The sequence below is a fragment of the Crotalus tigris genome, unplaced genomic scaffold (genome assembly GCF_016545835.1).
Source record: "Crotalus tigris isolate CLP2741 ecotype Arizona unplaced genomic scaffold, ASM1654583v1 scf7180000018654.113956, whole genome shotgun sequence".
NCBI lineage: Eukaryota > Metazoa > Chordata > Lepidosauria > Squamata > Viperidae > Crotalus > Crotalus tigris.
The window spans coordinates 12,627-40,104 of record NW_024097128.1 but is presented as its reverse complement, the minus strand read 5'-3'; the positions used below and the strand labels follow the sequence as shown (position 1 = coordinate 40,104).

General features: G+C 46.7%; 1 protein-coding gene across 1 annotated transcript; it reads right to left on the bottom strand.

Moving 5' to 3' along the window:
* Nucleotides 1-27,478, bottom strand: LOC120313388 (60S ribosomal protein L3-like). The gene is made up of 10 exons (XM_039355287.1): nt 27,353-27,478; nt 18,560-18,752; nt 17,005-17,173; nt 16,201-16,336; nt 10,828-11,014; nt 8,784-8,944; nt 7,636-7,737; nt 5,897-5,992; nt 2,527-2,646; nt 1-401 (listed from the first exon to the last, which is right to left on the bottom strand). The coding sequence occupies exons 1-10, from the start codon at nt 27,353-27,355 to the stop codon at nt 345-347; spliced, it is 1,224 nt and encodes a 407-aa protein (XP_039211221.1). The 5' UTR covers nt 27,356-27,478; the 3' UTR covers nt 1-344.

Sequence of the window (27,478 nt, the reverse complement as noted above, 5' to 3'; positions counted from 1 at the left end):
TAATATGATAATACCTTTATTAGCACCAGCCAAAAGCACAAATATATATATGCAAACATCTGGGTTGTCCAGAAATGCCTCGCTGCCAGAGACGTCCATGGGTGAGGTGATCAAAAAAGTCAATATGACAACTACTTTAATCATGCCATCTCAAGTACCATTTTGATTTTTTATACTGTAATTCCTTATTATAAATATTGGGTTTTCTCTTTCAACATAGTGATCATTTTTCTTAAGATTGACAAAAACTATTCCATTTCAAAAACAGAGACTATGTTTGCACTCATATTTGATAAAGCCCCAGACATGAACAATTTAGAAGTATTTCCTTCAGAGAAACACCTTTACAATTCCTCTGGAGTTTCTGGCTTCCCTTTCAGCAGGTGTTTTTTCTGAGGGCCCTGAAACCGAAGCAGAAAAAAAATAGTTGTCAAATTCTCAGACTGTTACAATTAAATGGATAAAACTGTATGCCAAGGGTTTGTGATGGATTTCTGTGGAAAAGTCTGCCTTTTGTATATTCCTTCACATGTTCTAGAGAATCTAGACCTGTGCTGGGCTGCAAGATATGAGCTGCAGCCTCTTCCCTAACTGGCAGCAAATATTTCATATTTTCCAGATCTCTGCTGCCCTCTGGGAGTGGTCTAACTTTTTGCAGTCCAGGTGTTGCAATTCTATTTCTTGGCCATCTTCAGAGTCAAGTTGCAGCAAGGCCCAACCTAAACACTGCAAAACCACCTTTGAAATTCTAACTGCCAGGAGACGTTCTAATTGGAGAAAATTCCTCACAGAACAATGAATTGATGGAGTGAGAAGAGATTGGACAACCATTTGTCTGAAATGGTATAGTTTCCTGTTTGAGCAGTGGGTTGGACTAGAAGACCTCTGAGATCCCTTCCAACTCTGTTATTCTGAATATCAGTTGACTGAGCAATTGGGGCATTTTAGTCTTCCATAGATATAAGAAGAAAGGTTCAACAATACAGTAATGCCTGATTCATTTTTCTATGGTTTCATTCCACATTTCCAGGAAGAAAGAGTAGTTGGGAGATTTTTCTCCATTTTAAAAAAGGAGATTAAATTTCAGTGGGTTTTGTGCTCGTTCAAGAATTTCTGCAGTAACCTGAATGTTCTCCTGGTCAGTTTTTCTTGATGAACCTGAGCATTAGCCACACGTGAAAGGGAAAACATTTCTCCTTCTTCATTTGTTTCGTATCACACCAGTTTATAAGGATTGTCTTATCATCACATAGGGCTAAACTGTGCAGAAGCCCTACCCATGGCTTTTGTTTCCCTTTTTAAGAAAAAGACTGCACGGTGGCCTATATTGGATTCTGACCAAAATGTCCAAGATGGTTGAAGAGAGGATGGTGAAAGAAGAGCCCTCCCCAGAGGGGAGGAAAGGAAGCAAAGACCAGCTCTGAAGCCCACGGGGGAACTGGTTGCCTCTCTATGTTCCCCCACACCTGCAACTACTGAGTGGGAAGAATCCTAACGTTTTCAAAAATTTAACGTATTTTTACACGCAATTCTCTTCTGTCTTGGATTCCATATGGCAAAAAAAATTCCCCGGCAGAGGTGAACAAAAAGGTGAAGATGGCATCTGTGACTGTGTGGTCAAAGCCCCACGGCTTTTTATTTGGCTCACCACTTGGGTGTTTTGACCTGATGCCTCGCCCGGCTTCCCTAGGCTCTCTCCTCTCCAGCACGACTCCAGGCCTGCTGAAAGGGGGAAAGATGAGCTGCTGGAGACCACAAAGACAAATGCAAATTTGGGCTGGCAGAAGGTTTTCCCCAACGCTGATCTCCCCCAGCGGCTAGGAGGGGCCCATCTGGCAGAGGCCAGTTGCAGTTCAGGGTCCTGCTCCCTGGAAACTGGCATAGGGCTGATATTGTACTTCCTGACCGAAAACCTTTCTTGGTGGATCACTGTGATCCAGTTCTGCTGGGGCCAAGAGGGAGGCTCACTTTTGATAGCAAAGTGTTCACTTCAGAGAAGGAGGGTGGAGATGAGGCCTAAGAAAAATCTTCATGTTATTGTTTAGCAACAAAGAAAAGAATCTGATGAGAACATTTCTTAAACCTTCAGAATCTTGATTGAAAACGTAATTGTTAGGACTGAACCACATTGGGAACAGAAAACAGCACTTAGATCAATTTGTGAATGGAAACAGGTTTCCCTGGTGTCTTTACAGCAAAAACTGCAAATAGAGGGATGTGTCTATTTCACTCGATAATTCAAGCTTTACTATATAATGAAAATAAATTTTTTAAAATTGCATTGGTTCCAGAATAATCTCACTCCAAACCTCACTGCTTCCTTTCTTAATTAAAAGGCTGGTTTCCAGCTACCAAAGGAAATAACCGGTTTGGATCAAATCCTGAAGTCAATTTGGGAATGCACCAGCAGAACACTTTCCACAGAACTCCTGGATGACCGAAACAAATCATGGTTTCATGGACAGAACTCCCCTCCCACAGTTTGTTTGTCCAGCTTGGGAGGGGTATTTCTGAGCACAAACTCACCATGAAGGCCCGCTTCTCGTGGGCAGTCTGGAAGCGACCGTGGCCAAACTTGGAGGTGGTGTCAATGAACTTCAGCTCCACAGCCTCCAGAGCTTTTCGGCTTGTGTGGACCAGAAGGGACTGGGGAGGCAGGAGGAAACGGTTACAGCAGAAATCCAGAAGAGAGGCAGAGCCCCAGAACTGGGGAGGGGAGAGGGGGGGGGCTTCTCCAGGCCACAGGTCCAAACACTGTGGTCAAAATGTTGGCCTTGGACTGGGGAGACCCAGATACAGGTCCCTCCTCAACCCTGGAAGCTCAGTGTGGATCTCTGGGCCAGACCCATTTTCTCAGCTCAGGGTGGCAATTAAGTGAAGGGGGATCCCCATTTCTGCTGCCTTGATCTCTCCGAGAAATGATATAAATGCAGTAAGTGCACATGACCTGGGAGTTCATCGGCAGAGGGCAGATACAAATCTATGGGGGAAATTTCCATGCCCCTCACTGAAATTTAGGGCTCAGAATGTATTTTAACTAATGCACAATCATTGCACATCATGACAAGGTGGGTGGCAAACAAATTAAATAAATAAAGATTGCAAAAGCCTTTCATAGGCAAAATGTGAGCCCAAAATTAGGTACAGTCTAGAGCAGGGCTTTTCAACCAGTGGTACGGGTACCACCTGTGGTACATTGGCACCTGGCAGGTGGTACGCAACCATCCTAGAAAAGTGGTAGCAGGGGAGGGGAATGAGCTGAACCGGTGGCAGCACCGCACAAGCCTGAGCGAGAGATGGCTGGAGCTGCAGGGCTGTCAGGGCTCAGCGGAGGTGATCCTGGTGCTTCTGCTGACCCCTGAAGAAGCATCAATCAGCTGAAAAGCAGCACTGATCCTGGCGCTTCTACTGAGCCCAGAAGAAGCGCCAATCAGCTGGAATGTTGCAGTATCTCCAGGGTCTTGTGATGTACATTCAGATGCTTGGCAACTGATTCATATTTATGATGATCACAGTGTCCCAGGGTCATGTGAAGTGACCAAAATCTGCTGCAACCACCCAGCAGACGGGGGGAATAAAAACTAAACACCCCCCACCCCACCCCCACTGCCAATCCTCAACAGAAATGCTCACAACAATGAAAACCTCAGACAGGAGGAAGAGCACCGCCGGGTGGGTAGGCAGGTGTCTTGCTCGGCTGTGGCTTGGGGGGGCACTTTTTTCAGTGTCATTGTAACTGAACAGTCACTAAGCGAGCTGTTGTAAGTTGAGGACTACCTGTACTTTATCACTTTTTTCCTTTTTTTTTTTTTTTTTGGTCATCAAGTTTTTGACACCTTGCTAGGCGACTGGTGGTACTTGGATGTTACCATATCCTAAAAGTGGTACAATGGGTGAAAAGGTTGAAAAGCCCTGGTCTAGAGGGCCTAGATCAGACATGTCAAACACAAGGCCCGGGGGCCGGATGCAGCCCACGAAGTGGTTTCATGTGGCCCATAAAGGCATCCTGGAAACAGTGAGGGAACGGCCCCCACTGCCTTGGCCCTGGCTCAGGCCGGCCGGGAGCCAATGTACAATTTTGTGGTGGCCATCTATGCTGAAATGCATTCAGTCTTAGCTCCACAAGGCCATCTGGAAACAGCGAGGAACCAGCCCCTGCTGCATCGGCCCCACCCCCTGGGTGCATGCTGGGGAGGGGTCACCCTTTGTGAGGAATGAAGAAATGCACCATCACCTGGAAGTAGCCAACAAATGGCCCTCACCTACTTCACTTATCCGGCTTGATGGGCTCCGGGAGAGGGGTTTCGGCAGGCAGCGGGGTGCTCTTCTCACAGCGCCAAGAGCTGAGCCGGGTGGCGCGAAACTGATGAGAAGTGCAATGCTGCCTAGCCCCCAGTCTGCCCAGTTTCAGCAGGCAGCAAGGTGCAAAGCTGGCAAGCTTTACACCGCCCGGCTCAACTTCTTGGCGCTGTGAGGAGAGTGCCCTGCTGCCTGCCAAAACCAGGCAGGCTAGGGGCTGGGCGGCATCACACGTCTTTTTGGATTTGCACCACCCGGTTCAGCCTCTCAGCGCTGTGAGGAAAGCGCCCCGCTGCCTGCCAAAAGTGGGCAGGCTGGGGGGCTGGGCAGCATTGCACAGGTAACGTTGACTCTCACGCTGCTCATGGCATCCCCTCCCCCAGAGCCCATCAAGCCAGATATGTGAAGTAGGTAAGGGCCATGTGCTGGCCACTTCCAGGCGATGGTGCATTTCTTCATTCCTCACAAAGGGTGACACCTCCCCAGCTGCGTTTCTTGCCTGTTTTTCTCCCTCCCTCATCTCAATTTTTTTCCCACCACTCTGTACTTAGGAAGGAAAAAAAGGAGAGGGAGGCTCCAAGGGAAGTCCTGCCTTAGTCCTGCCCTGCTGCCCTCTCACCATCCCCTTGCCCCCTCCTCCTGGCCGATCCTGGGGGTCTCCCATCCTATTGCTAAGGAAGCTTTGGATACAAAGCCTGGTCTATTCCCATGGAGAGGGAATGGGCCTCCCTCTGACTTTGCCCTCATACCCATCAGGAGCAACCTGGGTAAGGAGAGCAAACACAGCAGCAGCAGCAGCCTTGAGGAGGAGGTAAGTGCAGCTGGGCTTGGTGCTGCGGGTGCTCGAGGGCCAGGCTGGGCGTTTGACCTCTGCTGCCCAGGGCTCTGGGCAGCCCGCACCACCATCCGCCCCCGCCCCCCGCATGGCCTTAGAGGAACGGTGAGGCTCCTCCAATGGCCCATGCCTTGGCACTTGCCCTGGTCCCACCCCCTTCTGCCAGAGACCCTCAGATCAGTCCCACTCCTGCCCAGGCCCCCACAGGCCCCCTTGACGCAAACGATGCCCACCCAATAGGCCACACCCACTCCATCCACGCCCACCCAATAGGCCGCACCCACTCTGGCCACACACACCCGGCCTCCCGAGGGCAACTGCAGTGCTGATGCGGCCCTCAATGAAATTGAGTTTGACACTCCTGGGCTAGATACTTGACTTAGATAACAATGAATACAAATATTTCGTAACCTCTTATGTTTCTCCTGAGAAATTCAGGCCAGGACCGTTCTGTAGGGATTTCACTGCATTTCCCATCCCATTTTGTGGTGATCCCTGCATAAGACTCTGGCATGCCAGCAATGTGCTGCTGAGCCGCTGGCTGATTGCTTCCAGGTTTGCTGCCCTCCTCCCACAGGAGCTGAAATGCTCGTTTGCTCAGGCTGAATCCTCCCAGCCTCCCCCTCTCGAGAGCAGCAGAAACCCTTGGCCCCTTGGATCGGTCTTCCCCACATCGGTCAACCCTCCCCCCAAAGAACCACACTTGTCCTTCATCCTTGGACTCATCCGCTGTCCTTCGCGATGCCTCAGTGAGGCCCTCACCTTCCTCAGGGTCAGCACCCGCTTCCTGGTACCCAACACACAGCCCTTCACCATCACAAAGTCATTGTTGACTTCTCCGTACTGAGGAAATCCACCCTGGAAGACAGAAAGGCAGGGAAGACATCAGGGCTGAGGGTGGTGTTTATTCACTGAGGAACAGCAGTCCCCACCAGAAGACCCTTGGGGAGCATGTCATGGCATTCAAAAGAAATGGCTGCCACAAAGAAATTTCAGCATGCGCAAAATGGCTGTCTTTGCAAGGATGGCCAATTGCAAACATGCCAATGCCACGACGGGAATACTCTCCTGTGATGTATATCATGCCCCCTGACAACTTATTTCACTTTTTCTAGCTGCAGCCCTTTTTCTAAACACACCAATGGAAGCAAATGGAATCCTAAAGCATTATGGTATTTTATGTGCAGCAAATTACAAAAGCAGCAGCCTGCTTCATAGCAATAGCACTTAGACTTATGTACTGATTCAGAGTGCTTTACAGCCCTCTCTAAGTGGTTTACAGAGTCAGCCTGTTGCCCCCAACAATCTGGGTCCTCATTTTACCAACCTTGGAAGAATGAAAGACTGAGTCAACTTTGAGCCAGTCAGGATCAAACTCCTGGCTGTGGATAGAGTCAGCTTGCAATGCTGCTTTCTAACCTCTGCACGACCAGGACTCCTACAGTTATAGCGTTCCATGTGGATTTTTGAATTTAAAATAAACTTGAAACTTTTTTAAAAGTAGAATATGGCACGGAATGTCTATAGGCCTGGTGCCCATGGATGCCTGGTTGGTAACAACAGGCCCAGGGAGGGGGTGGGTATCTGCAGGGTAGTGTCAAGATTTGAAGCCCAGTCTTGCTGGTGGAACAGACATAGCTTCTCGTGTGGAACTGCCTGAGAGTTCCAGGAATACCGTAATCCAGACTGTGATTGATCTGTTTTCGAAGCAAGCATGCCCGAAAATCCCATCAGCTCGGACCTTAGCCAAGTTGTTTGCACAGCACATATAGGCTGCGTGAAGTCCCAAGGCACATCATCTCTGACTGGGGGGGTGCAGTTTACCACAAAGTTCTGGCAGGAGTTTATCAAACTGATAGGATCCTCAGAGGGGCTTAGTTCTAGATTCCATCCGAGTATCAATAGGGGGGAAGAGAGAGCTAATGCAATGATAGAGCAATACTTGTGCTGCTATGTGAACTACCAGCAGACCAATTGGGCAGAACTTCTGCCTTTACAGAAGTAGCCTACAATAACTCTGTACATAGCAGCACTGGGTTCACCCATTTAAGGTAGCAATGGCAGCGGATTTTGTACCTATGTCAGAACTACCACAGGGCTCCCCTTCCTTGTTGTCCTAAGCTGATTGGATGGATAGTTTGAAAAGTACATTGGGATGTGTGTATGCAGAAAGCATTAAATAAGGCTAGGGAATCGTATAAGAGGCAGGCTGATCGGAAGAGAACTCCCCAAGAGAGTTTTAGGATTAAGGACCAGGTGTATCTGTCTATCAAGTACGTGGTCAGAGAAAATACCCTGGTGCTTCCAAAGGTTTTCCCATTGTTTTCAGAACAGCACTGGAATTCATTGGGGGGGGGTGGATTTTGAAGACAAGATATTCCTTTAAAACATGGGTTTTCATCTTGATAAAAAGATGGTACATGCAGAGAAGGGCTCATGATGAGACACCCAAAGGTTCATTCTCCAGTCAGAAGAACTAATCTTCCTTCTGGCCTCCTTACCAGTGGGGTGATGGTTTTTTCTGTTGGGTCATAATTGGTGGATGCATTGTTTCTGATCACTTTGCCATCTTCTACATGGATCCCACGGCCGATGCGATAAACCTAAAGGAAAGATTTGGTCAAAGTGACTTTCAACTTATCCAACTAGAGAATGAAGGCTGGCCAAGTCTACCTTGGTCACTGGTGCCTAAGCCCAGCCTGCTTTTGCATACCCAATTCCGGCCTCAATCCTGTTCTTACAGGCCACATCAGCACAAAGGAGGCACCAGATGCTGCATCATCCCAGTCCCCGCCCCCGCCCTGCAAAAATCAGATTTGCTCTGAGCTGCTGAAAGCTGTGGCTTATGGACTCTCGAAGCAAAGGGCTCCTCTGAGTTGACGCCTGGAGACTTCAGGAGATGACCCTGCAGCTTTCTAGGCAACAGAACACAAAAGCGATTTGCCCGTTTCAGGATGGTTTTCCAAAGCCACCAATAGCCTTTGCAAGCGCACTTTCAAAATATGTCATAACACAAAGGCTACCACTAATGTTGTCTAAATAAACTGTAGAGAGGAAAGCAAGAAAGAAAAAAAGTAGATTATATGGGACAGATATTTTTGGATTGCAAATATAAATTAGGTTTTATGTAATAAATTATGTAATGGATTATATTAAAAAGGGAGGCTTCAGTTACATATCAGTTTTATAGTGTTCACCTACAGAAGGCAAAGCAAAAATGACATAAAGAAGCTCTCCTAAAATCTTGAACCTCATTTGTTTCTTGCTACTAGTTTCTTGGTAAAAACAGCCCTCCCCCCTTCCATCTTGCAGAAGATGCAGAATTAGAGGTGGTGTATTGCACGGGCTTTCCCAGAATTCTAAAGTGACTTTAGCAAGGAATGGGAAATTGCAGTCCTGCCATATCTGTAAAATGGGTCTAATCCTGAATTCTCTGCTCCCAGATGACCCTTGCCGTGTACTTGCTAAGCCTGATAGCTTCACACCTACCAGCCATATCTATCAAACAGGTAGTGGGCGAGGAGGAAAGATGGATCAGTGGGTTGCATCTGTTGTTCCCAAAACAGTCCGATTCCGCCAGAGGTGGGTACAATTGGGGGCTGTTTGTGTGTTTGGGCTTCAAATGAGTTGTCAGGGGGAGGAGTCATACCTTCTTGTTGAGTTCTGTGCGGTGGTGGTAGCCCTTCTGGCCAGCCCGGGCAATCGAGTAGCCCACCCGGGCAGGATGCCAGGCTCCGATGCAGGCGACCTTCCGCAGGCCTTTGTGAGTCTTCCTTGGGAGTTTCTTGGTATGCCATCGACTCGTCACTCCTGCAGAAAGGCAGCCTTGAGGTTACAGGCAGGAGGGTGGACCTCTAAATGTCTGAGGCAGGGGTGCATTACTGCATTACTCCAGATGCAGCTGCCCTCCTTCACCATTAACCATACAGCTGGGGCTGCTGGAGTTTAATTATAGCTACCATACAGGTGGTCCTGGACTTACAACTGTAATTGGGATGGGAACTACCATCACTGAGTGAGTTGTCCTCAATTTGATGACTCTTTTTGTTGCTGGCTATTAAGCAAATCACCATAGTCATTAAGTGAATTACATAGTTATTAACTGAATCTGGCTTCCCCCTATGGGCTTCCTCCGTAGATTCTGCTTGTTGGAAGCTGTTCTGTCCCAGACAGAATAGGTTGCTTTAATTCCATCCAGACAGGCAGATAACTCAATGAAAATAAGCAAAGAAATATCGCTTTTATTTCTAGGAATTCTAAACAATAACTCACTGTTATGTAGAGATACATCCAGAAACATATTTCAGCAATATAGCTCATTCCACAGGTAATTTGATAATGGATTTTCCCCTCTTCTTCTGCATAACTCACATGTTGGCATAGGACCTCCAAGCCGTGGGGCTAGGAGCCATGAGGCTGGATGAAACAAAGGCATTCCAAACTGGCACGTAGCCAGTATGTCCTATAATGAGCTCAGAGGCTCCTACTACTACTGACCTGTTAACATGAGATAGCTAACTAGCTAAAACTACATTACCCATAAGCCATCTCTTAAGGAGACAGCACTTAACCCAATAAATGCCAAACATTCTAACATACAGACCTACATGCTCTAGTCAGGGTTACACAGGGTTAACCGATCCAGAACAGAAGCTATCTGGGAAAGTCGCAAATGAGGATCTCATGACCCCGGGACATGCAACTGTCATAATGCCAGTTGCCAAGATCTGAATTTTGATCACGTGGCAGCGGGGATGTGTAACTCATTGTTAAGTCACTTTCTGCAATGCCGTTATTACTTTAAACAGTCACTAAACGAATGGTTGTAAGCCAAGGACTATCTAGAAGGACAAAACAATCTAGTCTTCAGATGGAGAGGAAATGAATGAAGAATTAAAAGGAGAGTTTTAGAAAAAACAACTGAGAAAGTGAAAATCAGGAGAAATTCAAAACGCTTACAAGATTCCATTACTATGTTCTACCCTGCAATAAGAAAAAGCATCTTTGTAGTGTCAGACATTCCTCTTTCCTGACCTGGCCTTCTTTGATTGATGATCACAGGATCAGCATCCCTTTTTTAAAGAAGAAAAGGGGCTAAAAAAGAACAGGAGCAGTTTCCTCAAATTCGGAATTATGGAAGCATGTTGTAGGCACTCTCACAAAATGGCTGCCCTGATTTTTATTTCCTTTATATCCCTATGCCAACAGTCCTGCCAGCTGCCACAAACTGGTTTGTTCCCCCCTTTCCCCAGAATGCTCTCTACCAACTGCCTTTTAATGGCAAGTTGACCACAACATGGGGTGCAACCACTCACTAAAGGGGCTTAGTAGTCTCTTGATTCTCTTCTAAAATATTATTCCGGCAGAAAACATGGGATGCTCCAATCCAAGCTTTAAACCAATGTTTCTCAACTTTGGCAGGTTAAAGATGTGTGGATTTCAACTCCCACAATTCTCCAGCCAGTCATTTTAAATTCTTAAAAGAATTTGAAGTGGGGTTGAGGAGGGAACCTATCAGGCCCCAGGGAAGGTGTGGACATCTCTGGTCAGAAATAAATAAAGAAAAATCTACTTTTCCCCACATCTTGAATGGCTTCTGGAGTCATTCATCTGGAATGCAGTCTGTAGTCAGACCACTTCCAATCAGCCTTTGATCCAAGACGCTTCAGGGGTCCAGCTCTGCTGCCTCCTACCTTTCATCCCATGCCCTTTGGTGACTCCAATGACATCGATCATCTCATTCTGGCTGAAGACACTCTGCACGGCCACCTGCTTCTCCAGCTTCTCACGAGCCCAGTCAACTTTCTCTGCTACAGAGCCCCCATTGAGCTGGATCTCCATAATATGTGCTTTCTTCTGCCGCATTGGCAGGAGTTTCATCTGCAAACAAAAAAGCTCACAAATTGTACCCTGCAGCAGAGGGGGCAAAGGCTCATGATCAACACTTAACTGGCCACAAAGGGAATGAGCAGGAGATCCAGTCTCTCAGAACCTTCCACCTGTTTGCAGAATGTGGCTGTTGCAAAGGTTGGGACTTTGTGGCTGTCGTCTCATGACACACTTGAAAAGTTTAGTATGTGGGAATAGGTAATCTTAATTGTGTTTGGGATCGGGGAGCAGCATTTCATTTTGGGTTCATGTGCTCTCACTTGGCCAACTGCATTGTGGGAATACCAATGTTCAGTGAAAAAAGGGGACCCACTCAGTCCTCTGAAGAGAGAGTTGAGGCTATAGAAATTGGTTTGTAATGGAAAGTCTCCAATACAGAATTCACTGTCAAATGTTCCTTCACTGGCTGCAGGGAGAAATTTGGCCATCACTACAAGCACCTCAAACCAAATCACAAGAGAGAAACCCTTCAGCAGAGGCTCTCAAGCCTTAAGGAGGGCTGACATCCTCCTAAAGGTTAACATGCAATGCTCCAAGCACCACTCTTTCGAAGCATGCCCTGCAGGCCCTACATCAGGGGTCCTCAAATTGTGGCCCATGGGCCGGATGCAGCCCGCCTTGTCTTTTTATCCGGCTCGCTGGCAAACGTTGGGGGTCTAGTGCAGCACCGGACTTGCAGGGAGAGAGAGCAAGCTAAAGAGGCGCAGTGCAGGACTTGCCTTGAGATTGCAGGGCTGCTGGGGCCAGACAAAAGCCCCAGGATCGGCACTTCCGGTACACCCAGAAGAGAAGGGAGGAGGAGGGAGGAGACAGAGGAGGCTATAAAAGGCAGTTTTGGCAGGAGAGGGAGAGAGAAAAAAGACACAGCCTTGGGAGGAGGCTGGAGTTGCACCAAAGAGAAAAAAAGGGGGGAGGTAGAGAGCAGAGGAGATAAAACAGATCATCCGGTAGCCGATCTATAACTTTGTGTCAGCCATCTGTGCCGGGCAGGCACACAAGTTGCAGCAAAAAACAGGCAAGAAACGCAGCTGGGGAGGAGTCACCCTGCACGAGGAATGAAGAAAGGCACCATCGGCTGGCGGTGACCAGCAATTGGCCCTCGCCCACTTCACACATGCAGCTCTGTGGGCTCCGGGGGAGGAGATGCCGCGAGCGGAGTGAGAGTTGGCATCTGCCACCCAGCCCCCAGCCTGCCCGGTTTAGTTTGCTTTCACCCAGGACACCACATGCTGCTCGCTGCCTCCTGTGAGCACACCGAGGCAGGTTCAGCTTCTCGCTAGCTTTGCCTCGCCCAACCCAGCTTCTCCGTGCTGTGAGGAAAGTGCAGCGCTGCCTGCCGAAACCGGGCAGGCTGGGGGCTGTGCGGCAGATGTCGACTCTCACTCCGCTTGCGGTATCCCCTCCCCTAGAACCCACAGAGCCAGGTGTGTGAAGTGGGCAAGGGCCAATTGCTGGTCACCTTCAGCTGATGGTGCCTTTTTTCATTCCTCACAAAGGATGACACTTCCCCAGCTGCATTTCTTCCCTGTTTTTCTCCCTCCCTCATTGCAAATATCTTCCCACCACTCTGCTCTTAAGGCTCTATGGCTCTTGTCCAGGAATTTACAGTGGCCTTTCAAGCCTTGGCCACTGGCAGCCTCTCCCCATCCCCTTGTCCCTTCCTGGGCATGGAGGGAGGAAAGAAGGAGGTGGGAATGAGAAAGAGGGAGGCAGGTGAGGAAGGAGGGGAGGGAGGCAGGGAGGGAGGAAGGAAGGAGGGAGATTGGAATGAGAGGGAAGGAGGGTCTGAGGGAAGTCCTGCCTTAGTCCTACCCTGCTGCCCTTTTGCCATCCCCCTGCCCCCTCCTCCTGGCCTATCCTGGTGGTCTTTGGTTATAATCATTAATTTTTTTCAAACTATAGTCCGGCCCCCCAACAGTCTGAGGGACAATCAATGGCCCGTTTAAAAAGTGAGGACCCCTGCCCTACATGGTGAAGAGAGAAGGACTCTCAACTCTGCTCCAGGGTCTCCCAACCTGGACCTCTCATGGATAACCAGTAGGGGCTCTGAGGGGCTTCTTCATGTTCCTCCTGCACCTCCCTCTCCTTTGATGAAGTATGGCAGAGATGAGGGCTCTAGCCTGGAACAAAAGAGATCAGGAGGCACAAAAGTAGCCTATGAAATCACACATAGCTAAGAGAAGGGAGGAGAGATGCTTTTCTCTGTCTCTTGCAATGTTACATTCACTGTCATCTCATGAACATCAGGGCAGCGAGATTTAGGACTACAAAAAAATGAGTCCTATTTCTCCATTTCCTCAGGAATCATCCAATTCTTGTTGTGCCAGATTAATAGTAATGGGGACAGGCTTGTAACATTTCAATTATGTTGGATATCAAGCAGTGGATTTGTGAGGGTCCAGAAAAGAGCAAAACTATTACTAGAAACCAACATGGGTTTGCTAAAAATAGATCAGGGCTTTTCAACCACTGGTGCGGGTACCACCTGTAGTACATTGGCACCTGACAGGCGGTATACGAATGTTCTAGAAAAGTGGTAGCAGGAGAGGGGAATGAGCTGAACTGGTGGCAGCACCGCACAAGCCTGAGCGAGAGATGGCTGGAGCTGCAGGGCTGTCAGGGCTCAGAGGAAGCACCAGGATCAGTGTCGCTTTCCAGCTGATCGGCGCTTCTTTGGGGCTGTCGGCTCAGTGGAAGTGCCAGGATCAGCGCCAGGCTCCAGCTGGAGCTCAGCGCTGATCCTGGCACTTCTGCTGAGCCCAGAAGCACCGATTACCTGGATTGTTGCAGTATCTCCAGGGTCTTTTGGTTTACATTCAGATGCTTGGCAACTGATTCATATTTATGATGGTCACAGTGTCCCAGGGCCATGTGAAGTGACCAAAACCTGCTGCAACTACCCAGCAGACAGGTGAAATAAAAACCAAACCCCCCCCCACCCTGCCCTCAATCCTCAACAGAAATGCTCACAACAATGAAAACCTCGGACAGGAGGAAGAGTGCCGCTGGGTGGGCAGGCAGGTGTCTTGCTCGGCTGTGGCTTGGGGGGCACTTTTTTCAGTGCCACTGTAACTTCGAACAGTCACTAAGTGAACTGTTGTAAGTTGAGGACTACCTGTACTTTATCACTTTTTTCCTTTTTTTTTTTTTTTTGGTCATCAAGTTTTTGACACTTTGCTAGGCGACTGGTAGTACTCGGATATTGCCATATCCTAAAAGTGGCACAACGGGTGAAAAGGTTGAAAAGCCCTGAAATAGATCATGTCAAACAAACCTTGTTTGTTGTTTGTTGCCTTGTTTGATAAAGTAACTAAATTGGTGGACATAGTTTACTTCAGTAAGGCATTCTACAAGGTAGACCACAGCCTACCCCTTAATAAGACTGAACAATGTAGGATAGAGAGTTTCACCACCAGACGGATTCATAACTGGCTGACCAACTGCACTCAGCATGTAATCCTCAATGGAACTACATCTAAATGGAAAGAAGCATGCAGTGGGGAACCACAACTTCTGTCTTCGGCCTAGTACTCTTCAGTATCTTCATAAATGATTTTGGATGAGGGAATAGAAGGGGAACTCATCAAATTTGTAGACAACACCAAGCTGGTGGGAATAGCCAACAGTTTAGAAGAAAGGCTCAAGATCCAGAAGTATCTTGATAGCCTTGAATACTGGAAAAAGTAAGGTTTTACATTTAGGCAAGAAAAACCAAATGCACAGGTACAGAATAGGTGGTATGTGACTCAACAGCATCTAAGTGTCCAAGTGGACAACCACTTAAGTATGAGCCAGCAGTGTGCTGCAGCCACCAAAAAAGCCAACATAGTCCTAGGCTGCATCAACAGAGGGATAGTATCAAGATCACAGGAAGTGTTAGTATTGCTTTATACTGTACTGGTAAGGCCACAGTTGGAATATTGCATCCAGTTCTAGTCACCATGATATAAAAAAGATCTTGAGACTCTAGAAAGAATGCAGAAAATAGCAACAAAGAAAAAGAAACAAGCAAAAAGTCTGGAGGATAAACCATACAATGAATGGTTGCTGAAACTAGATATGTCTAGTCTACTGAAGAGAAGGACCAGGGATGACATGATAGCAGTCTTCCAATATTTGAGGGGTTGCCACAGAGAAATGGCAGTCAACCTATTCTCAAAAACACCTAGAGCCGGACAAGGAGTAATAAGTAGAAGATGATTATAGAGAGATCAAATCTAGAATTAAGGAGAAATTTCCCGTAAGAGAGAACAGTTAATCAGTGGAACAGCTTGCCTCCAGAAGTTCTGGGTGCTTCTTCAAGATCTTCAAGAAGAAATTGGACAATCATTTGTCTGGAATGCTATTGGATCTCCTGCTTGAGTAGCAGGTTGGACTGGAAGACCTCCAAGGTCCCTTCCAACCCCATTATCCCATGTTCTGTGTACTATGTGAGGTTGCTATGAAGATGTTGTAGTGAGGAAATTGCTTAAATTAGAATGGTGCGATTTCTTGCCATCAGTTGTTATCAGGTGGCTGGAAAAGAGATCTGGGTGAATACCTGGAGGACCAGCTCCTAAGACCACTAAAACCGAGGTGCTTGTCCCTCCCCCACCTTGGCATCAGGCCTTCAAGGATGCTGTTGCACAGGGACAGCAAAGAGGGCTCCCACCTCCATTGTTCACTTGGGGGTTTCCTCAATGCCTCCAGTGGGCCACTGTGTGACCCAAAAGTGGACTAGTGAGGCTGCCATCATTTGAAGGACTCCTGAAAGCAGCAGCAGCTTTTTTCAAACTGAGGCGGAAGGCCCCCCCCCCCCCCAACTCAAATGGCAGGCTGCTTTAGTGACTTACAGAGCGGGGCTCTATTCATGGGAGGTCTGGAGGTCTTCTTCAGCCAGGACCTAGACTTTGCAGTGCTAACCACAAATGACTGGATTCTCTGTTTTGGCTTCACTTACACACACAGTGTTTGTGCTTCTTAATCAAAACCAGAAGTGAGAGGGAGGGATAGCAACCTCAGCTGTCCATCAGGGTGAAGAATTCAGTACTGAAGATGAAACCCATGTTGCATAACAGACAATATCTGGCAGTGAAGTCTTTGTCCAATCAAGCAGAAACAACCAGCAACAAATCATGAGTGAGTTTGACTTGCCAGTGGGCAAGACAACCCTCCTAGGACATGTGGAAAATGTTCACCTGGGTGTGCACAATGACACGGATGATCTTGCAGTACTTCTTCATGGACACAAAGTCCTTCTCCAGCTGCTTCTTCCCAGCCTCATCTTGCCATTTCTTGCAGTACTTGGTGAATGCCTTCTTTTTGCTCTTGTGCCTGAAAAGAAAAGGCAGGGAAAATCAGCCAACAGATCCAAGATCAACTGGAATTATTTCGAACCAGGCTTTCCCAAGAAAACAGTGAGAAGCCTGTCCTGATATTCACCGCCAGCCTCCCTAGTTTGAGACCAGGAGAGCGAGAAGCCACTTGCGCCAGTGGGAACCTACCAATCCACGGACAGTGGGGCTCAACTTCAGGTTCTTCGGGGAAGGGCTGGAGCACTTCCCAGAAGGCCAAGTCCTATCCAAGCCCCCAGACATTACAGTCAGGTAATACCCATAATTCTGAGACTGGTTTATGAAAACATTGAACTGATATTCTGATTTATCATAGAGGTTTACAATACAGGGGCTGTGTTCAACCAGTTAAACAACAAACCCTTTTAGTGGAAGTCTCACATGTGAGAATTGAGCTTTATTTTAATCATGCTGAATATACTTAAGAAAGTTACTGTTCCTCATCCATCACAACTTGGAGCCACTCTTGGCTACCAAAGTCATACCAAAGGCTGAAGGAAAATACCTACAATCTTACAGAACCCCTGGGTGTGTATTCATAATTGCATGCTTAGCCCACAAAGCATTTCCAAAGCACAGCTATGAGCCAATGTTTTCCTGTTTAAGCAGGGCTTTCCCCTTGCTCACTCACACTGACCCCCTCCTCACCAGTTCCTGTAGAAGCGTCTTCGGCATTCATCACTTATATGTTCTGCAAAGATGGTCTTGAAATTTCTCAGCCCCCTTGGTGTCTCGATATAGCCCACTAGCCCAACGACCACCAATGGCGGAGTTTCAATGATAGTGACAGCTTCCACTTCCTCTCGCTTAGAGATTTCTGGAGATTAAAGGGGGGAAAAGACTGAGGATGTGATCCAGGAAGGCTTCATGGTGGGGCTCCGATATCCAACTAAGCCATAAGGTGGTTTCTTTTCCAAACCATTATTTATAGTTTTTTAGAAGGGGATATATAAAGCCTACCACTGTAAAATATAAATCATGGGTTATGGCTAAATTGTTGCAAAAACCCAGCCAATTGAGGTTTGTTCAATTAACAAAAAGCAAACACAGACAAGCACAATATTTATGCAGCTCACTGTATTTCCTATTTGATATCCATTGGTGAGGGCCTCTTTCCACACCAGCATTCTCAAACCATGCACCCTCTGGACATGGGTGGCAGTCCTAACAATTTGGGAGAGGCTGGTTTGGGTGGAGTTTTCTAAAAAGAAAAGAATTCCACACACTAAGTCACATGGAAATGTCTACTATCAGTGTTTCCATTTCCCACAGGTATCAGATACTTCCATTCTGTTCTGTATTGGTCAGACCTTACCTCGAATACTCTACCCTAGTCTGAGCACAATATTCTAGGAAGGACTGAAAGTGGAAGAGGTTAAAGGGAGGAATGAGGAAGATTAGAGGCCTTAGGAAGAGCTAGATCAAAAGAACTGGGTATGTTTGGCCTTGAGAAGAGACCTGTGGTGGAATGCAGTCTGGATTCCCAGTAGGGAAGGGCTGCATTTCAAAGAGGCAGTGGAGCACGGAAAGTTTGGTCGGGGGGGGGGGGAAAGAGGGTTAAAACGGCTCCCCCTCAATGATTTCCAAAGTATATCCATAGTGATACAAATAGTTGTTTTATTCTGGCAAGATTTCATCTGTAAGTGAAAAGCAATACAGGAAACTTCTCAGAAGTTAACTCCAGATGTGCTTCCTGGTTCTTGGGGCCTCATAAGAAGGCTGAAGCTAAGGATGGAACATGATAGCATTTTTCAAGTCCCTGGAGATCCTGCCAGCATGCAGGACATGGCATAACCTGGGTCCTGGGGCAAAGACAGAGCTTTGAGTCCTGTATGTGGCTAGGAGAGCATCAGGAAACCTGGGTGGTAACTAGACAAAAAGACAAAAGAGAACAACAGCAAACCACTTCCCTAAGTACACAGATGTAACCAGGAGTGGAACTTACCGTGTGGAGGAGGAGGAACAACTTGATATTAAATTTGAAAATGAACTCCTACAAGAAAGAGTAGCTTATACCTAAGGAAATACCTAACAGAGAAACTAATACCTAAGGAAACAGTGATCTGCCCTTCTCTGGATGAGTTCAAGTAGAAGCCTGATTGTGGGCCACTTGTCAGACCTGCTCCTGATTTGCCCCTTCCAGTTGCTGAGGTCTATGAAACTTTCTAAGTGAGGAATAGAATGAAACAAACTTGGCACATACTTAGTCCTGATCTATGAAGTTCCCGCAGGATGTGAGTCATGCCAGCTTTATAGCCCAGGAAGGCGGTCAGGTGGACTGGTTTGCTGGGATCATCCTTGGGCCAACTCTTCACTTTTCCTCGATGTCGGCGGCTCCTCTTATGAGGAAGGAAACCCAAGTGGCCGTGCCTGGGAGCTGAAAACTTCCGATGAGACTAGAAAGGTGGGGGGAGTTGGTGGGAAGAGCGACTAGTTACTTCTACGATTTTGCAAAGATCATGAAAACCTTGTCAGAGAAGGCAGGAAGTAAAAGTCCCAACACATCTGGAGCAGAATGGCATAAAAAAACTAGAGCAATTTGGATGACAGATGGGCTACTGAAACCTTAAGCCACGTTTTATTATTTGTTCTTTGTTGGTAGCCCCGCACTTGAACAAGCTCCCTAGTTGTCCCAACTAGTTCTGTTTACAATTTTTACTTTTAGATACACGTGATTCTGTTATTTTCAATATAGTAAATTTTATATGTAAAATGCATAGCAATATGCCTAATTTATTTTATGATATTTTCTTTCATATAGGTAACCAATTTATAGTATAAAATTTTGCTACATATTTTTATTGAATGCAATAGAGATACTATTCCATTCCAGATAGAGGAAAGTCTGCTCCAGATGGGAAATCCTCTATTTTTAACTTTAGTAGTTCTCACAACAAAGAAAGGGGTTTCTCCGCCCTGTTCATACTAAGTAAACAAGCAAGCAAATTCAGCAAAACTTACTGAATCCCCCCTCCCCCTGGCTCAAGTTACAAATGACTAAACTATGGCATCAAATATTACTTTGTTAGTTGCTACTCTAAGAACTGGGACAGCCCAGATCTTAACAGGTTGCGCAGGCAATTCTGCCTGTGACTTGCATTCGCACCAGAGGCCCCTTTCCTCTCTCCCAATGAGATTCCCACTTGGAGGGGTTTATGAAATACTTTAAACAAAGATGACCAGATGGCTCCAGAACATTTCAATAATTCTGTATATTATTTCCAAGATGCTGTGTTCCTCCCCCTCCCCCTGCTTAAACTGTGATCAACAGAGCCTTGCAGCAGAATAACAGAGTTGGAAGGGGCCTTGGAGATCATCTAGTCCAGTGGTGGTGAACCTATGGCATGCGTGCCAGAGGCGGCACTCAAAACCCTCTCTATGGGCAAGTGTGCCGTCGCCCCAGCCCCGCCTCCCCACACGGCCCTCTCCTTACCAGCAGCCCCCCCAGAGGACAGTCGCCCCCACGCGCAGCCCACACAGAGCAGCGCAGCCAAGGACATGGCAGCTGGGCAGCAGAGACAAGACTCCACCCTTGCGCCCCACTGCACGCAGTTGGTGCTGTGGGGCACGGGTGGATGGTGTGGCCGCCATGGTGCTGCTGGGCCACCTGGGCAATCTGGCAATCTGGTAGGCCATGGAGGTGGTGAGTGGCCCTGCGGGTGGGCGGGTGCGGGGCGGGTGGGATGGGGGAGGGGGGTGGGGCCAAGTTTTGGGCCCTAGGTCTCTACAAGGTTTGCCATCACTGATCTAGTCCAACCCCCTGCTCAAGCAGGAAACTTATGCCATTCTGGATAAATGTTTGTCCAGTCTCTTCTTAAAAACCTCCAGTAAATAAAGCACCCACAACTTCTGGAGGGAAGCCGTTCCACCGACTGATTGTTCTCACTGCCAGAAATTTTCTTCCTAGTTCAAAGAGTTCTTACTTTTCCTTTTAGTAACCAATCACATAAGGAGGAAGTAGAGAAAAAAGAAATAAAAAAGAAAAACATAATGAAATAGAAAGTGATGGAAAGGATAGAAATCCCAGTTACAAAGTAGGAGATACAAGAAACATACTGTCAGAATCCAATTATATTTCATCTTTAATTATCAAACATAGAAACTCCCAATTCTGCCTTCTCTGGATTCTGCCATAAGAGGGAGAAAAGGGGGAGAGCAAAGGGGCTTTATGGCCCTCACTTCCTTCAGCACACTTCAAAGGACTGAATGTGTGTTTATTGTGGCCTCTAAGCTTTAACATATCAAAGAAGAGTAATTGCCTTTCATGTAGTTATCTGAAGTCTCCATCCAGACGGAAGAAGAAAGGGGATGGAATTGTGATACTTGAAACTATCACTGGAAGGGGGGTTGATTGGGTGGGACTACTGGGGAACCCCTTAAAACCTTGAATGGGAGAGCTTGAACCCCAAGTCCTGTCTAGCATGCCTGCAACCATTTTCTCTTAATAAAGGATTCCTGTTGGAAGAATTATTCCAAGAGTTCTGTCTTCTTAAGATGCAAAGTGGGGTGGGTCCTTACATTAGACAGGACTTGCAAAATTAATCCACCTGGAAGGAAGACCCTTGCCGGGGGATTTTGCAAAAATTTACCATGTCAGACAATGGAGCAAGAGAGGGGGAAAACTCCCTGGAAAGAGAGCCGCTGACCCAGTTGGAACCTTGCCAGATGTTGGGATCCGAGAGGCCAGATTCCTCAGGAGAAGAAGTGGTGGAGACACAGGACCACAAGCCTCGCTGGTCGATGGGCGTTGGAAAGAAAGTGAGTGGGGAAAGGAATCAAGAAAGGTGACCCTGAGACGGGGGACCAAGCAACCAGAATGGAAGCAGGAGATGGAGAAATCCCTGCACGCAAGTGAAGAGGGAGGAAGCTGGGCACCGTACTCAGACTGGATCCTAGAGAAAGCTATTGACCTGATGAAGAGAACTCTCAGCTCCCTAGGAGAGGAGAATACTGAACCCTACGGCCGCCCCAGTTCCTGGAGCCGCAAAGGGAGAGACACCGAGGGGGACATGGAACCTGCAACCCCAGGGACATCTACTGATCCAGGAGCTCCCACCCCCTACCGGACCACAGATGGCAATCTGGACGGAAGGCACTACCACCCACAACAGAGGCACCGATCCATTCCAAGACGTCCACCGTTGGAAGTGAAATTCAAAGGGGAGCCAACACGCTTGGGGTTTTTCCTAACCCAAGTCCTCAGCTACATGGAGGAATATGGGCAGGATATTCCCAGCGACAAAGCCCGCATCCGGATCGTGCAATCTGCCCTGGATGGACCAGCTGCGGATTGGGTAGTGAACTTGCATGACTCCAATGCCCCAGAACTCAGTAACTTCAACCGTTTCATGTCCTCTTTGAGAAGACGATTTGAAGACCCCCTGGCTGATCGCAAAGCCCGTGAAAGAATAACAACGATGAGGCAAGGCAAACGCCCAGTGGCTGAGTATACACAAGAATTCCGGGCCATTGCCAGCAAACTGAATTGGCCAGAAGACATCCTCCTTGGCCATTTCAAAGACGGACTAAACTATGATCTATATGATGCTTGCCTGCCCCGAGGGGACCCACATCGACTTGAGGAATGGTACGTCTTGGCAGAGGAAGCAGAGATCGACATATTGAAGAGGCACCGCCGAGGAAAACAATGGAGCCGCCCCCCGCCTGAGCTGACACACCAACCGGTGAAATCATCGGATACAGCCAAGAAGCAAATGAGATGTTTCAAGTGCGGAAGAGAAGGGCATCGAGCTGTAGAATGCCGCTCAAAGGCCCCCCAGCACAACCCAGACAGATCCCAATCAACAAACCCGGAAAGTATTCAGCTAAGCCAAAAGAAACGGCCATGAGAATGATGGAAATTGCAGAAACCCCCACCTCTGCTCACAAGGGGAAAGGAACTCCAGCCTACACCACAGGGCCGGTGGATGCCTCGATGACAGTCGGAGGGCGACCCGTAAGTGGATGCATCAAACCAATCTTCAAAACATAATATTATTACTCCCCCCCATGCCCGAAGCTGTGAAGGGAAAGCCTTAAGAGACTCGGGCGTTACCCGTAGGCCTCATAGCCCACCACTATGTGCGGGAATCTGGGCATCCCATCCGGAGAATGGAACAACCAATCTCATTTGGGCCAGCTAGACGGATCTAGCGGGGTGGGGCCAAGCGGACCATAGCCCACTTTGCCAATATCTCTCCGGGCAACCATGAAGAGCAATTAACGTGGTGGTGACCCCAGGTATGGAATGCCCAATGATTCTAGGGATGGAATGGTTGAAAAAATGGAACCCCTGGGTAAATTGGAGGATGACAGAAATCAAATTCCAGAAGGGGGACCCTATGGACTTAAAACCCCAAGGGAGGCTACCAGAATCAAGAATAGAAAAAGCATCCATAGGAGAGGAAAAAAGATTAACAGAAATACCAGAGGAATATAGGGACCTTGCTGAAGTCTTCAGTGAGGAGAGGGCGAATGAGCTTCCCCCCCACCGACCCACAGACTGTACCATTGAATTCAAGCCTGGGCAAAACTCCCGAAGCCCAGATTATACTCCATGAGCCCAAAGGAGAAGGAGGAAATGGAAAGATTTATAAAAAAAAACCTGGAGAGAGGTTTCATTGAGCCAGCCAAGCCTAAAGTGGCTGCCCCGTTCCTTTTTAGAGAGAAGAAGGATGGCTCTTTACGTTTATGCGTGGATTATAGGGCCTTGAATACAATCAGTGAAAGCAACCTATACCCGCTGCCCCTCATGAAAGACTGCTGTCACATCCTAGCTAAAGGGAAATTTTTTGCTAAACTAACTTAAGGAGCGGCTATCCGAGTAAGCATCAAGGAAGGGGACCGAATGAAAGACTGCATTTAACTGCCCCATGGGGTCTATCCATCAAGTCTTGCCATTTGGATTACAAGGGCCCTGCATCTTATGCAAATTAATTCATGAGTTTCTATAGGAGGCACCTGTTAAGGGGGTCCTTGTTTACTTTGGACGACATTCTTATTCTTTAACCGAAACAAAGAATAACACTTCAACTTGTCCAGAGCGGTTTAAAGAGATGCTAGCCCGCTCACACTATATGCCAAACTCTCCAATGCGAATTCCACAGAAAGGATAGACTATACTACTATCGCATATCCCCACAGGCATTGAAATGTACCCAAGAAGGTCAGAGCAGTATTGAATGGCACCACCCCCGCACAAGAAGCAGACTTACAAAGTTTCCGGCTTTTGCAAATTTTTACCGCCAATTCATCCCCTCATGTGCACAGATAGCCTTGCCCCTCACTAACTTACTAAAAACGAAGGGAACACCCTCAGTAAAACCTAGCCAGCCACTAACATGGACAATGGAGTGCCAAGCAGCGTTTGAGAGACTAAAGAGACTGTTTTCTGCCGAACCAGTACTAAGGCACCCAGATATGGACAAGCCCTTCATAATACAGGCAGATGCAAGTGATGTGGCAGTGGGGGCTGTGCTATTACAAGAAAATGATGATGCAGTATTGCAACCCTGTGCATATACATCTCAGAAACTCACGGAAACAGAACAGCGCTGGCCCGTATGGGAGAAGGAGGCTTATGGGATACGTTGGGCATTACTCACTTGGCGACAGTTCCTGGAAGGCAACAAAATCCCCTTCCAGGTATGGACTGATCACAAAAATTTAGAAGCCCTGAAAACTTCCAGGAAACTCAATCCCCAACAAGCCCGCTGGTCCCAGCATTTTCACCAATTCCAATTTAAGCTCAAACATTTACCAGGAAGAAAGAACTTCCTGGCAGATGCCCTATCTCGCATGCCCCAATATAACAGCGCACGAACCACAGACTCTAGACCAATAATGGCAGAATCACAACTGGCAGCGCCAGTAACCACAAGAACCCAAGCCAAAATAAAACCCCAACTGGACAGCCAAACTGGGATTGAATTCAGAAAAAGTTTGGAAACAGATGATTGGTTCCAGAAAAACAAACATGTGTGCACAATGAGAGACGGATTGCCTTGGTTAGGGGAAAAGTTATATATACCAACAACTCAAAGACTAACTTTCATGCAACTTTGCCATGACACAACATCAGCAGGGCATTTTGGATTTGTAAAAACTTTACACTTAATTAAACGGCAATTTTGGTGGCCATCAATAAAAAAGGACATAGAAAGTTATGTTGCCAGCTGCCCAACCTGTGCATCAGCAAAGAGGTTGCAAGGGAAATCGCCAGGGCCTGTACAACCCATTGCAATCCCTCAGTCCCCCTGGAGGAAATGCCATGGATTTTTATAGTGGGAATTGCTGAAATCAATGGGATACTGTTTCTTGGAACAGTCCACGTACCTATTTTCCGACAGGTGCACTTTATCCCTTGCCAAAAAATTCCCACTGCAAAGGCCTTAGCAAAACTTTTCATCCAGCACATTTACAGATTGCACGGGGCACCCCAACGCATCATCTCTGATAGGGGAGTGCAATTTACGTCTGCACTGTGCGTGCAGAAGCCCCGAAGCTATTGAAGAAGTTTCACACAGAGTATCCTAACAAGCCTAACTAAATTTTTTACTGGTGTTTTCTTTCAGGTGGATCTCTCTTATTGTTAAGAGGGGCCGGATGTCAGAATCCAATTATATTTCATCTTTAATTATCAAACATAGAAACTCCCAATTCTGCCTTCTCTGGATTCTGCCATAAGAGGGAGAAAAGGGGGAGAGCAAAGGGGCTTTATGGCCCTCACTTCCTTCAGCACAATTCAAAGGACTGAATGTGTGTTTATTGTGGCCTCTAAGCGTTAACATATCAAAGAAGAGTAATTGCCTTTCATGTAGTTATCTGAAGTCTCCATCCAGACGGAAGAAGAAAGGGGATGGAATTGTGATACTTGAAACTATCACTGGAAGGGGGGTTGATTGGGTGGGACTACTGGGGAACCACTTAAAACCTTGAATGGGAGAGCTTGAACCCCAAGTCCTGTCTAGCATGCCTGCAACCATTTTCTCTTAATAAAGGATTCCTGTTGGAAGAATTATTCCAAGAGTTCTGTCTTCTTAAGATGCAAAGTGGGGTGGGTCCTTACACATACCAAGACCAATAAAGGACTCAAATGCCTGTACACGAATGCTCAAAGTTTAGGGAAGAAGCAGGGTGAACTTGAAGTATTAGTACAAGAGGGCAGATACAATATAGTTGCCATTACTGAAACATGGTGGGATGAAACTCATGACTGGAATGTATTGATGGAAGGATATAAACTATTCAAAAGAAACAGACCCAACAAAAGAGGAGGTGGAGTTGCATTATACATAAAAGATCACTACATCTCTACAGAAATAAACAAAACCAAGGATGAAAACCTCATAGAATCCATATGGGTTAATATAAAAGGAAAAAAGAATGACATTGCTATAGGAGTATACTACAGGCCACCCAGCCAAGCAGAAGAAATAGATGAACTCCTTGCTAATCAATTAACAAATGTATGTAGAAACATACCACAGTAGTAATGGGAGACTTTAATTACCCTGATATCAACTGGAAGACAAACTCTGCAGCAAGTGGGAGATCAAACAGATTCCTAACCAACTTAGCTGACAGCTTTGTCACCCAAAAGGTAGAAAAGGGAAGTAGAAAAAAAGCTATACTGGGCCTAATAGAGAAGAAGCGATAGAAGGAGTTGAAATTGCCGGAATCTTGGGCAAGAGTGATCACGTCATACTGGAATTCTATATAATGCAAACACAAGCAATAGAATATAATCCAACCAGTGTCCTAAACTTTAAAAGAGCTGAGTTTAACAAACTCAGGGAGAGTCTAAGCAAAATTTCATGGATAAAAATCCCAAAGGGGAAAACAACTCAAGAAGCATGGGAAACACTGAAAAATACAGTCATAAAAGCCCAGTCCAACATAATACCACTAAAAAAGAAAAACAAGAAATCCAAGAACAAAACCAACATGGTTGCACAAAGATCTCTCTGATAAACTGAAAGACAAAAAGGATAAGTACAAAAAATGGAAAGAGGGACACATAATTAAGGCAGAATATCAGCATTTAGCCTGAATCTGCAAAGATGAAGTCAGGAAAGCAAAGGCTCAGAATGAACAAAGACTTGCAACAAAAGTCAAAGATAATTTAAAAAGTTTCTTTCAACATATTAATAACAAAAAAAGGTCAAGGAAACAGTTGGTCCACTAAAGAGAGAAGATGGCAAAGAAGTAATAGGCGGTAGAGAGAAAGCACAGCTGCTTAACTCATTCTTTGCATCAATCTTCACACAAAAAGAAACTATAGCCCAACCTACCAAAAACATAACTGTAAAAGACAGACTAGAAATAAAAATTAAAATAAGCAAGAGAATACCTGTCTGACCTTGATGAATATAAATCGCCAGGACCTGATGGATTCCCATCTTCAAAAAAGGGGAAAAAAACCAGACACAGGAAACTATAGGCCAATTGACCGAATATCAATATATGGGAAGATATTGGGGAAAATATTTTTTAAAAAAAACAGATCTGTGAACATCTAGAAACAAATAAAGAAAGTTATAACTAGTAGCCAGCACGGGTTTCTTAAAAACAGATCATGCCAAATCAATCTTATTTCATTCTTTGATAAAGTGACTAAATTAATAGAGCAGCGAAATGTTGTGGACATAGTATATTTAAACTTCAGCAAGGCATTTGGTAAACTAGACTACAACCTACTTCTTGGTAAGCTAAAAAAATGTGGGATAGACAACATCACCACCAGATGGCTTTGTAGCTGGCTGACAAACCGTATTCAATGAGTAGTCCTTAACGGTACTACATCTACATGGAGGGAAGTAAGCAGTGGGGTGCCACAAGGTTCTGTCTTAGGCCCAGTACTCTTCAATATCTTTATAAATGACTTAGATGAGGGAATAGAAGGGGAACTCCTGCAAGCCATTGCTTTCAGACACTGACTCCCCCCTACCTCAGCCCCCCAGCCCCACCGAAGGCCATGCCCATTGCTTGCCCGTACCATGATCTGACGTCTTCAGCCGACTGGACTGCCGAGAGAGAAAGAGGCTACCAGCAAGTGCCTGGCTTACCTAATGCCAAAGATGTTTCTCCCTCCCCAAAACATAAATTTAGCAGCTGGCTTCAT